The sequence below is a fragment of the Lutjanus erythropterus genome, chromosome 17 (assembly GCF_056507025.1).
Source record: "Lutjanus erythropterus isolate fLutEry1 chromosome 17, fLutEry1.hap2, whole genome shotgun sequence".
NCBI classification, from domain to species: Eukaryota; Metazoa; Chordata; class Actinopteri; order Lutjaniformes; family Lutjanidae; genus Lutjanus; species Lutjanus erythropterus.
In genome coordinates this window covers 2,268,101-2,280,607 of record NC_139333.1, presented here as the reverse complement: position 1 = coordinate 2,280,607, position 12,507 = coordinate 2,268,101, and the positions used below count along the sequence as shown (strand labels likewise).

The 12,507-nt window shown below is 39.3% G+C and overlaps 1 protein-coding gene across 2 annotated transcripts in view; it reads left to right on the top strand.

Moving 5' to 3' along the window:
• The window catches only part of LOC146311513 (glutamate receptor ionotropic, delta-1-like), a 679,669-nt gene that overhangs the window by 13,954 nt on the left and 653,208 nt on the right, over positions 1–12,507 (top strand). For both annotated transcript variants that reach the window (XM_084740789.1, XM_084740790.1), the window contains exon 2: positions 10,961–11,116. In XM_084740789.1, coding sequence (XP_084596915.1) covers positions 10,961–11,116 — 156 coding nt within the window. The remainder of the gene's footprint in view (positions 1–10,960; positions 11,117–12,507) is intronic.

Below are 12,507 nucleotides of genomic sequence, written 5' to 3'. Positions count from 1 at the left end.
CAGAATAATTTAGTCTGTTTAAACAGAGTGAGGGTGAAGGCTAATTCCTCACAATGCCTGACCCTGATTGGCTGACAGCAGCAGATGTTTTACCGTAATTGAAGCAGAGGCTTGCCTCTTTAAACAGCCTGATTGGACAGATTTCAGCGGTTCCTTCACGATGGGGGCCGTCTTTAGGTATGGCCACATTATACTTCAGCTCTGTCTCCTGTTGACTTTAATTAAAGCTGATATGACTTAGAAATTCAAGGATACTTTTCCTGTTTTGGTGTGATCTCCAGCAGACCAGCAGCTCAGAGGTCAGTGCTGACCTCTGTTTCACTGCGTTCTGCATATTTGAACAGTAAACCAATAGAAACACTGATGCAATTATTCCAGCAATGTGTTGCCATCTTGTTTTGTTCACTACCAGACTGCAAACTGTAGCATCCTGGCACCATTCTGCTCAGTATTTATTTAGTCTGAACCATGACTTCTCATGCTTTTTGGGAGTAAGTGCAGATTCATTTTGTTGGACTGAAGACTAATGTGACCATTTCATGGATATGAGACCGTCATCCCAAGGAAAATAACAGTCATTTCAGCAAATGCCAAATAACAATATTTGTTTGTTAAAATGGAAAAGCCCTTTTGTGGCTGTAGTTATTTGTAATTTTAACCTAAACCTCTATGTTTCTGTCACTTGATCCACATAGTTTTTTTTCTCTAAACGTAACAAAACCTACAAAACCTACAAATTTCTCATTTATTTATTGTTTATGTTGGTTATGTACAGGGCTACAGATGGAAATTAGCATCTCGTTGATGATCAGTGTCATTGCACACTGTCCTTTTATAAATCAAATAAACTAAAGTAAATAGGTCCAGTTTAGAATGTGGGTTAATGGTGCACTGGAGCCTCTTGTGGTCAAAATGTTGTCTGGTGTGTTTGTAACAAGTGCAGTTAAAAATGCTTCTGGATGCAGTTTGATAAAATTAAATTAAAATTATTAGCCTCGACTGATTTCAGATGGATTTAGAGGTCAGCGTTCAGATTGAAGTTTTGACAGTCTTAAGAACAATCATTTTTTTTATTGACATACTTGACCGATTTTCGCCGGAGCATGGCGTCACCATGATCTCGCAGACGAACACGGTCCAGCTGCTCTGCTCAGAGGTCCGACTGAATCCTCTCTTCATCTGAGACAAGTGAAAAGCTGTCTGATGTCCTAAATCTAATCAGAATGTCCAACAGCGAGGCTGCAGCGCACTCAGACGACTGGCGCTCTTATTCCATTTAATGCTCGGTGAGACGTCCTGCTGGTCATAATGTAGCTGCAATTTCAAGTTCAGTGTTCAGTTCAATTTCAGGGACATTTGTTATACCTCTACAATTTATATCAAAGCAATAACATAAAAATACAATGCTTGGAGGTAAAATGTTAATGAGAAAGTGCTCATAAATCTAATAACATTCCCACACAATCCCTAAATTACTTTTGGAATGACAAAGCAATCATCAGAATTTATATTATATCCAAGAGACAACACAAACACAAAGAAATTAATCTCAAATTCAATTATGCTACATTGCTAAAAACAAAATGCAAACTTATATTTAGTGATCCACAAATAGATGAGTAAACCACTGAAAACTGAGTTTTGTCTGAGAACGGTGTTTCCCAGAACTGGACTTTATTAATGCAAAAACAAGTAACTGTAGAGTCCATTTCCAGTCATTAGTATTCTTGTCTGGGCAGCAGGTTTTCCAGGTCAGCACCTCTCTCTGTGGGAGGGAGGCGTTTTTGCTGTGAGTGTGAAATAAAAGGTAAAGACAAAGAATAATGTGTGTTCTTGCATGTAATAATACTCCAGTGATCTGCTACATGTGTTTTAATTCCTTTCCGGTTTCACCCACCAGTGATTTGCCACTTGTGCAGCTGAAAAGATAAATGATAGCTCTTGTATTACCACTGATGATACCACTCAGTTGGAATGGATTCTGCTGCGTGAAAGCGATGAAAGGAAGAAGGTTAAAATTGACCGCGTGAGCCGAAATCGACCATTTCTGTCGATTTAAAGACCCGGAGTGACAGAAGGTTCCCTCTCAAAATGTATGAGTGAAGTCCTGCTCTGACAACCTGTTGAACAGCACTTATGAACGGCAGTCTTTTGTGTACTCGAGTAAAGATGACTGACAGTCTCTTTATTTGGTTTTCCTTTCCGCGGGGCGAAGCGAGGCTGAGTGTCCGTCTTTTCCAACAGCACAGCAAATTTGTCTGTCGTCTCACGCTGTCAAAAATGTAAATGATCCATTATCACATTCCGGTTCTCTTTGAAATCCGTGTTCTTGTGTCAGCAAGTCACGTCTGTGGAGTTGCAGCAGGAGAACCGGACGTGTCGCTGTCCGTGGTGCTGAAACAGAGGTGGTTCAAACAGCAGTGACTGTAACTAATGAGATGCTGCTGGAGTTTTCTTTTACTTCACTAAACATTCACACAAGCTCAGGATTAGGATGATGTATTTAACCTGTGTGTCATGCACTGTAAGTGAAAAAAAATGTCTCAGACATTACAAAAGCTATAAAAATGATATATATTAATATTATTCACCACTGTTTGTCAGTTAAGTCTTTCAACCAAGTCCTGATAATAACTTCAAAATATTAATAAATTAATAAATTAAATAAATTTAGCCCTTTAAATGCCAATTTTGAGATGATACCACTTAATTTTATATAATAAAACACACAAAAAAATACTATTTTTATATTTTACTAAAATAAATGCAAATTAACTTTTTGGGAGGGATAATCACAGTCTAGGATAAGTCAGTGATTAACAACAACATAGATTTTGATGCAACATCATCATTTTCGATTATAAGAATAGAATTAGTCTTCCACTCTGAGGTCTATTAGTCTATACAAATGTCTATAAATACAATAAATCTGGAAAACAAAAAAATAAAGTTGAGTGATTTTCATAAATAAACAGACTACACAAAGGCATAAATGTAAAGTTTGTTCCAAATCAAATCAACTAAATCTCCTGACAATTCAGAAAAAAATATTATTCAGTTCAGAGGAAATAAAAATCTGGAGTATTTTCATGTTTTCAGGCAGTGAGTATCTACAATAAAATCTGAAAATATTGTCACCCAGTTGAGAGTCACAGCCTCCTTAAAGCCTTTATGAGATGAAAAGGTCCAGCAAGGAGCCAGAGTTTATGGTCGCAGATCACAGCGGCGGCTAAATCCCCAAGTAAACCAGACGCTTTCTCTGATTTCACTGCCAGCTCGAGCTCTGGGACCCAAAAACTCCCAACTGGTGCTTGATTACCTGCCAGAGAGACCAGGAGGCCTGATAAACTCACAATACATTGTTTTTGCATGCATGGCAAATAAATTGCATTTGGCTGCTGGCTGGTGTGAAGTTCCCACCCTGTATGAAGCGTAGGAATGTTTACAAATCCACTCGAAAAGGCCACAGACTCCAAATCACACATTTATTCTCCAACTTCAGTGGGATTTCCCCGTTTCTGTGGCATTTATTAACTATTCAGCTCAGCCGGAAATTCAGTAATCTGACCTTAAGACTTAAAGAATATGCATGCAGTGAAAAGAAATGTTTTAATTAAGTGCAATTTGTGTACGAAAATGTCAAGTAATGCTTCTTGACACTGTTTATTCTGTATAGATTGCTGTCTAGATTTGTACATATTGATGTAAAACCACCACGTGCACCACAGAGGGCTGTTACTCAGCCGCAGATATCGTCCTCTGGCTTTAAACTGGTCTTTACAAGCCAACTCTTTTAAAGTTCCCACCATGAAACTGTTCTGAGAACAGCTTGTCTTTATGATAATATATTCTCAGAGGCTGAAGTGTTTTCATTTGCTGATTCACCAAGAATTTATTGTCGGGGGGATGACGGTTGAGTTGTCATACAAAAATACAGTTTTGCATGTTTTTGGATTGTATTTATATGTGCACACAGGTGAATGATTTTATTTTCTCCCTCAAATCCAACCAGAAAATACCCGAATACGTTTCTGCATGTCACAAAGCTGCATATGTCTCAATGGAAAATACATTTTTTCTTTTCTTTTATTATCTATTATTTGTCTTTTATTGTTTTGTTGTGACTTTTTGCCTTGTTTGTTCCACAGTGCCATGCAAATAAAGCCAAATAAATTGAAGAATAAAATAGTTTCTGCACGTGTTCATATGTTGAAAGAAAAAACATACAAATACGTAAAACAGAGTTAACATATGGTCACATGCGTATTCATTGTTGCTGTTTCTCCACAAATACATGCATGCACGCATGTTCACATACATATACACACACATAGGATTGAGTTCAGGTGTGAGAGCAGCAGAGTCCTGGGCTCTCTGAAACCCTGAAAATGTGAGCTTTTTTGTTCTCAGTACATTTGTTACACAATCACTATTGAAAAATGAAGCCAACACAGAATACTTGCCAACCTTCCTGATTTTCCCAGGAGACTATAAGCCTGACGACTCTAAAAGACTTCTCTTTCTGCCTGAACAACCGTGCAGACGCACATGATGCATTTCTCCTAAGAGAAATGGAGAGTAACCTACTGAGAGAGAGAAATGCATCCATTTTGTCCAGCAGCCTTTAGAAAATCACTTGTAAATTAATTTTGTGTGTAAATGGCATCAGATTTGAAAGTGGTCGAGGTAGACACTGCGGTCTCATTGTGTTTTCCAGCTAATGCGTGTCAATTGTAGGTCATCTGCAGGCATAATTATTTTGCATAAAATGTTTAATGATTTTCATCCTTTAAAAGAAAGAATGCAGGAAATAAAGCCTGTGAAACTGAGATTTTCTGAGGGAGGACCCACAGACGAATGTTGACTTGTCCTTAAGTTATGTACGTATGTTAAGTGAACATAACAAAGCAGTTTTGGTGCCTAAGTATAAAGTTAAAGGGACAGTTCACTCCTAAAGTCAAAAATCCACACGTGAGTTGCAGAGTTTCAGCCATAGAGTTGCCTGGATTCTTTCCAACAAATTTGCAGCTTGGGCAAAAAAATACATTTTTAAAAGGGTCTCCACAGACCTTGCTGTGAGCAGTTTCATGTAGGAACTTCTTTCCTTCTCCAGCAGAATCTACCAGACTTTCTTTCTAATCTAAATAAAAGGTAGATCCTACATGAAACTGACCGTAACAAGAGCTCTGGGTTATCTTCATTAATCAGGTCATGATTTTAGGAAAGTTTTTCAAATGTATTTTTTTTTTAGCTTTGAGCACCACAAGCTGAGTGTCATCTAGGTTCATTATACTGGAGAGAAGGCAGGCGTCTCTACAGCCGATATCTTCAAAACTCTGAAGCTCACACCAAAACTATCTCGTTGGATAAACAACACTAGAAGTAAGAGGTAAAAATATGTATTTTTAATTTTGGGGGTGAACTGTCCCTTTAAAAACATTCCCCATAAATAAATAAAATAAATTATGCTTGTTACTGGAGTCGAGGATGGCTGGTGCAGAGGTGGCCTACAGGTTTGAGAAGCCTGTGTCAAGTCCAATCCCAGCAGGACCCCTTGCAGGGTCTGTCACTGCAGTTGTTCTGGGTTTATTTGTCCAAGGTTTGAGATCTCTGCCTTCACCTCAACACAGTGGAGTTTAATAATTTAGTCTTGTGCTGCTCACGGCATTGAAAATGTATAATAACTTTCTTTCCACAGACAGTGTCCTTGTCACTCTGAATAATCCACAGAACATGCTGGGTTTTTTTAGTTGATCTGTACATTATCTTGGGTGGAAAGTGTCTAATTTTCATTCAAGTTCATTGTGTGGACATGGAGGCAGAAATCTCAGAGACAGACATCTTAAAACGTGGAGAAATGAAAGCCAGAGATACCACAAGAGGGCAAGTGAAAAACGAGTGGATGAACTCAACCCTTTAATTTAGCTACTTTCCTCAGACAGACAGTAGGAGAGACACTGAGGAGTATAAAATTCATGGAGGTTCGATCCTGAGCTCACAGAGGCATCAGTGGGTCCAGAGTCGGCCTCCTCCGCCCTCAGCACTCATTATTAATTAAACTTGTTGAAGTTTGAGGCTCCCCAGTCTGCTGCTGCTGGGAGGAGAAATATAAACCTCACATCAATCCCCTCACCGTGTCTCTGACAGGTGCAACAAGACTCATTCTTAATTGAAAACGCCTGACTGACTGCAATTTCAAAACTGGATGATTGATTGATCAAGCCCAGAAGCTAGACAGCATCCCCTCGCCGCCATGCGGGGAAGGCCGTTGAATCCATGGCGAGGATCTCGACGCCGAGCGGAGTTCATTTGGATACTCAGCGAGCTGAATGAGCGCAAGCAGCCTGGCAAATTGAATTCTCACTTGTAGGCAAGGTTTTCTTAATTGTGCGCGACAAATTGTCCGAACAGAATCCGGAAAAGTTCCATTAATCAAGCTGTCCGTTTGTCTGCATGTCCGTCCCTCTGTTTGTCTGTCCATTCACTAGAAATCAATTTCTGCTTTTTCTTTCATCGCTCTGCATATTTAAAGGAGCAATATGGAGCAACAGTGTGCTGCAGTCCCCGATAGTGAGTTGGTGCCAGAGACTGTATATTCTATATGTTGAAATCTTATTTAATATACAATCTATGGTTAAAGCGAGTTGTTTCCCCCCGCCCCCTCCTCCCCAGACTTGAGGAAACTAAGGCAGGCTGCAGGAGAATTGCAGGAGTGTAAGACGTAAGAAATTTTCTGTCAGCTGCCTGTTATCCTGAAAACAGAAGCCCACTGCTCTGAAAATACAGACTTTGGAGTTTCACTTCAGTGTCTCATTGCCACCAGACTTCAACATTTTGTTCAGTTTAACCGTTATAAACATCTACTCATTCTGAAAGATTATTAATGATGTCTTATGTCTCATTAACGGACGCCAACTCATTCGGCAAACATTCAGCATTAATTTGAACTCTAATTAGCATAAAACATGCAAACAGTTACACAAGTTACAGCTGTAGTATTGTTAGAGAGGTGAGTGTTTCAAGTTAGCATGTTTCCTTCATCTCTGATGACACATCAGGGTCATTTTGTGATTTATTATAGCAAATATATTACAGACTTCTCCTTTAAGATTTCCCAGTTGTACTTAAACCAGGCAGAAATCTGCAACACATCCCATAATCAAGGACATTCTGGACAAGTTTCATGTCTGTTTTGCTTCTGACTATAGGACTCCTGAGAGGCAAGTGAGAAGTGATTCATTTTCTAAGTCTCTCCTGACTTAGAGATGACAAAAAGTTTTTGTGAGTATAATCCATTTTTTCGCCTGTTCTACAGAGGGTGTAGGTCCTTCCATTGTTGAACCAACATGTTTCTACAGTAGCTCAGAATGGACAAACGAAATGACAGCTCTAGATACGGCCTTTAAAGTTTTGCATGAGCTTCACAGCCACCACAGGAGGGGGAACAGTGAAGTGAAGTGTTTGCAGTCTGCCAACTCACCACTAGATGCCACTAAATTCTACACACTGGTCCTTTAAATCATGAACACAGGAGAGGAAATTTAGATCAGACTTAAAAATGGATCACCAGGATGTTTCTTCTCTCTTCCTTCTCAGGGTTTCCATATCTCAGCCCTTTTGCAGTTCATGAAAATTAAACGCATGCATCATTTCAGCTGCAGGATTCATGAGCGCCAAACGTAGCGGCATTTCTCTCCGTCCAGGTCCTGAAATCTTCTTCAGCTGCAGAACCACACAGACGGTCTCACCACAGGCTCCATTTAATAGCTGCTGTCGATCAACAGATGGAAGTTCACATTTTTTTTATGAGCACGTTAAGGACTCCTCGTCCATCCTGGTTTTAAAAGTCGAGGTTCATTCTTGACCTTGGAAACACGAGAAAAAATCCCGCCACAAAGTCCATTTAATATCTGTTGTGATGCTTTTGGTCATATTACACGATCGTCATCTGCAGATGTGTTGCAGGAAATAAACACATGAAAAATGCATCATGGCCAGATTAACCTGCTGGTGGGGGGCAGAAATGAGCTGACAGCTCCTGTTAAACCACCAACACATCAACTACAATACGAGCAGGAGAATATACAGCTTCATTAATTACATTCTGCCCAGAGGCTCACAGACCCACCAGCACTCCTGGGATGCAACCTCCCCCCTCCTTTGTGATAAATTAAATTAATTAAATGCAGATTTATTTGGGAATATACAGCATTTAATTCAGCTGAATACTCAAAGTCTTTCAATTAGATTTTATACAACTATATTTTACAAGAACAAGCTCATTTGAGTCTGATTACCAGGCTAAAATGAACTTAACTGTAACTCTTGTGTGTGTCGTCAAGATTATATCTGACTTTGAAAAGTGTCTAAATATTAAATTATTATAATCCATCAGTTTTATTGGTGATGAAAGAGTAGAGGAAACACAGATGTTACCAGTGATATTAATTAAGTTTCTGTTTCATTCAGGTCAAACAGAGTCAGCGTGATGCCATTTCACTAAAATAATACTAAATAATAAAATAATTACTATAATATATTGTCTGTGTTGACTCTACTATTTCTTAGTGTTTTGTTGCACTCAATATAAAGACATCTCCATAATAATTTTATAATTTAAATTTATTAGTAGCTATTATTTAATTGTATATTTCCTGTTTGATATTATTACTGTTTTATTCTGGTCCTTTAATTCAGGACTTATACGGTTAGAAAACTGCCAAACATATGAGGCTAAAAGCATATTTCTCTTTTCTTTTTACCTTTGATTTAATTTGATTCATTCGATTTAGATGGCAGGTGCTGACTGGTTTAGTGGGAGGGGATATCTGTGAAAATACTGGATAAGAATATTGAAGAGTAGAAAGAAAAATGTATCAATATATTGGTCGCAAAAACCAATGTTTATCAAACACTTGTGACAAAGATGTGTATCAGAAGAAGAATATTTTACAGTTTAACAATCAACTTTATTGTCAAAAATGACACCAGGTCAAGGAAACCTTTCAACTTTCACTTTGAATAATTGCAAATCATTAAATATTTAAACTTATATTCAAGAAGAGGATCAGATGTACATAAAATGCTAAAGAATAAAAGCAATATACATTATGTTCTGGCAATATCAGCCATGTATCTGTCTGACTCGACTGCAGTTGTATGAGGTTTAATGTTGGAGGGAATCTGACATTGTCACATGAGGTGAAAGAGCCATTTGTTAGACTCTACGATGGCAGTTTTATTTTATATAGCACATTTCATTACATGTAAACTCGGAATTTATTTACTCTTTAAGGGACTGTAAAAGTGACAAGTTCAATCAACTCCGCACCACAGCAGTCACAGCCTGAGGGCAGGTGCAGACCACTTTGAAAATCCCAGAGTTGTGCCTTGACTGATCTCAGACCAGGTGCGATTGCGAGATTATTCCATTTTGAGAAATCCGAGATTTGGATAAAATGATCAAGACGTCACGAGAAGATCCTGTGAGAGGTCACTGTGGGGCAGATTGCAGTTTGGACTCATTTCAAAGGTGCCCTAACTGAGCGTGTCCATTTTTTTGGGGGGGAAAGTCAAGCATGTGAAAAAAAAAAACTCAGTGCCATATCACAATATGATATTCAGAATCTAAGGTGATATTTAGTCTCCTATCACAGTATCGATATGTTTCCCAGCCCGACCAAGAAGTTACACAAAAACCTAAATATTAAAAGTATATCTATCAGATGCCATTGAATACCAGTGGAACAGTCCTGTAACCCATTTAAAAATCTGAATATGAAAAGCTAATGAGTCACAGTTTGTGGTGTGTGTTCTGGTTCTGGAAGCAGCCTGTGGCTTTTGTGTAATGTTCCGAACATGTTCTCGATTTCAAACAGTCTAAATTTACCTCTGAACAGGCGCTGATGAGAGATGAAGAAGAGCTTTAGGATGATGATGATGATGTTGCTATGGAGATCTTGGTGGTCTTTTTCAGAGCTCAGCAGACAGACTGAAGCACACTGAGGGTTTGTAGTTTGTGTAAAGAGACCGACAGTCATCTAGTCTTTACATATAGGCTCACATTCATTCATCTAAAGGCACATTTCTCAGCATATTTTTTAAGTGTTGTTGAACATAAATGTTACCAAGGTTGCTGATAATATTACAACTTGTCCATGATATTGAACCAGTTGTTTAGCATCTTTACTGTAACAGAAATAGAGCAGATTTTCTATTTTTTTTATTGTGTCATGTCACAGAGCTTCAATTAGAAGGATTTCTGCTCTGGAAACATGTTGCAGCTTTATTAATTTGGCTTTGGACTACAATGGGGGATTTTATTTTGCCTTTGCTTTTTGTGTGATTTATTATTTTAGAACCAATGTGTGACAATTTTGTCTTTTCATTTAATTGTGTTCCTCTTTGTAAAATGAGCATGTCACGATTAAAAGCTCCAGAATGAAAATAATTTAGACTTTCTGTGCAAACATGACGGATTTCTTGCCAGAGTAATGACTGAAAATGATCTCTTGTATGTTTTTTTAGTCAATTCAGCAACGGTTGGGTTGACCGTAAAGCATTATGGGAAATTTGAGAAATGTAATTTTAGGTGTAGACTGTACTCTCTATAATATCAACGAAGAATAACCTGATGTTCCCAACAAGCAAACAAGTATTTGAAACCAAAAACTAAAGTTTACAGGTTCTTTTCCCCAGGTATCCTCAGCGATCTACCCTTTGCTAAACCCCTCTTGCGAACAACTGTCCAATCACAGCTTAGCAACCATAACTAGGGCGCGACAGGCCTGTCAAGCTTTGCATTTCTCTCCATGTTGAAGTGGGGCTCATGGGGCTCTAAGACGAGCGACACTTTGTGTTTCATGAGTCTGGACGGAGGCGCCTTTTTTCTCTCCTGCTTCTGTATGAGCGTCCGTCTGTCCTCCTAATCCATTTCCTCTCCTTGTCTCAACCTGTCCAGGTGCAATATTTGAGGAGAACGCAGTGCGGGACGATGAGGTGTTCCAGCTCGCCGTGTCTGACCTCAGTCTGAGCGATGACATCCTGCAGAGCGAGAAGATCACACACTCTATTAAACTCATCGAGCCCAACAACCCTTTCCAGGCGGTGCAGGAAGGTAAGGACGCTGTGTTTACATCCTGTCGCTGAGTCGCTGAGTGTGTGTGTGTGTGTGTGTGTGTGTGTGTGTGCATGAGATGCTTTTGGGTTTTGACTGCAGAGCTTTTTGCAGATTCAGGTTTGCGTGTCTGTCTTTCTGGCTGCTTTGGATTGTTAATCTTTAGGTTTAGCTGGTTCTGTCTCTTGGTGAAGTATCCTCGCGTCTAATGACCCAGGTATATCGACCTCCTAAACGCCGTTTAAATCCCGCCTGCTGCCTGCTCTGCTTCTGCTCTCAGAGGACGCTGTTGGTCTTTGATGCTTCTCCACAGAGCCTCTCCTTCGCCTTCTCTTCCCCCTGTCTTATCGTTCCCTCTGAGACCGATTCTCTCCATCTCCGCCTCTCTATCACTCTCTCCCCTCTGTCTCTCTGTCTCTTCGCTGGGCCCTGGTTTCTTCTGCGCAGAGGAAGCTAGGGGGAAGCACTGAGTCGAGCTGCATCGGGTCCAGCTGTAATTTTCCATATAATTGCCTACAAAGAGGCTTGCAGGCCTCTTAGCTTTGAAAGGAACTAATGTGATGCAGAATGAAAGTGTTTATGTTCCAGAGAAGACGGCGATGATGTCGAGGATGCTGGATGATGCTGATAAAATTGATTCCTGCTGCAGATAATGAGGACGATGGGATGATTGTGGTGATGATAATAGATATAAGTGATATTGATAACGATGCTGATGCTGATTGTGACGCGGGTGTTGAAGTTCCCCGTGGTGATTAAGATGATAATGCTAACGATGATAATTACGGCATATTAATGTCTGTTGTGATGAAGATGACGCTGATACAGACATGAGTGTGGCGATGAAGATGAAGCTTTTGTTGTCGGTGGGAACAGAGATTAAAGATTGTGTTGAGGAAGATGCTGATGTTTTATGACAATTGTGATGAAGAAAATTACCTCCTTGAGGACATTTTTGGAAATACTGAAGTAGTTTAAAAAATATTGTTAAAGAAAATGTATGGTATGTTAAACACCCTTCATGTCTCCAGACTTCATGATCTCATGAGCCCGATTTTTTTTTCTGAATATAAATGACATATTCACACACACAACTTTCCCAAAGTTGATTAAAATAAAGACTATTTTTTACTTTATTGTGATTTTTAGGACAAACAAGAAGAATAAACAATGTGATTGGTCTTAGCATTAGCTTACATCATGAAATCTGCTTGTGAGTCATTATTTTAGCCGACAAAATCCACTATCGTCAGCTGGAAATGAGAATCTGTGTTGGTGGCAGGCTTAGCAACAGTAACTAAGGAGGGCGGTGCTTAGTGAAGGGTCAGTTGGCGTGTAGGTCACCAACTTAGCTCAGTCCAAAGCTAAAGGTAGCTTAGCTGTTTGCGTAT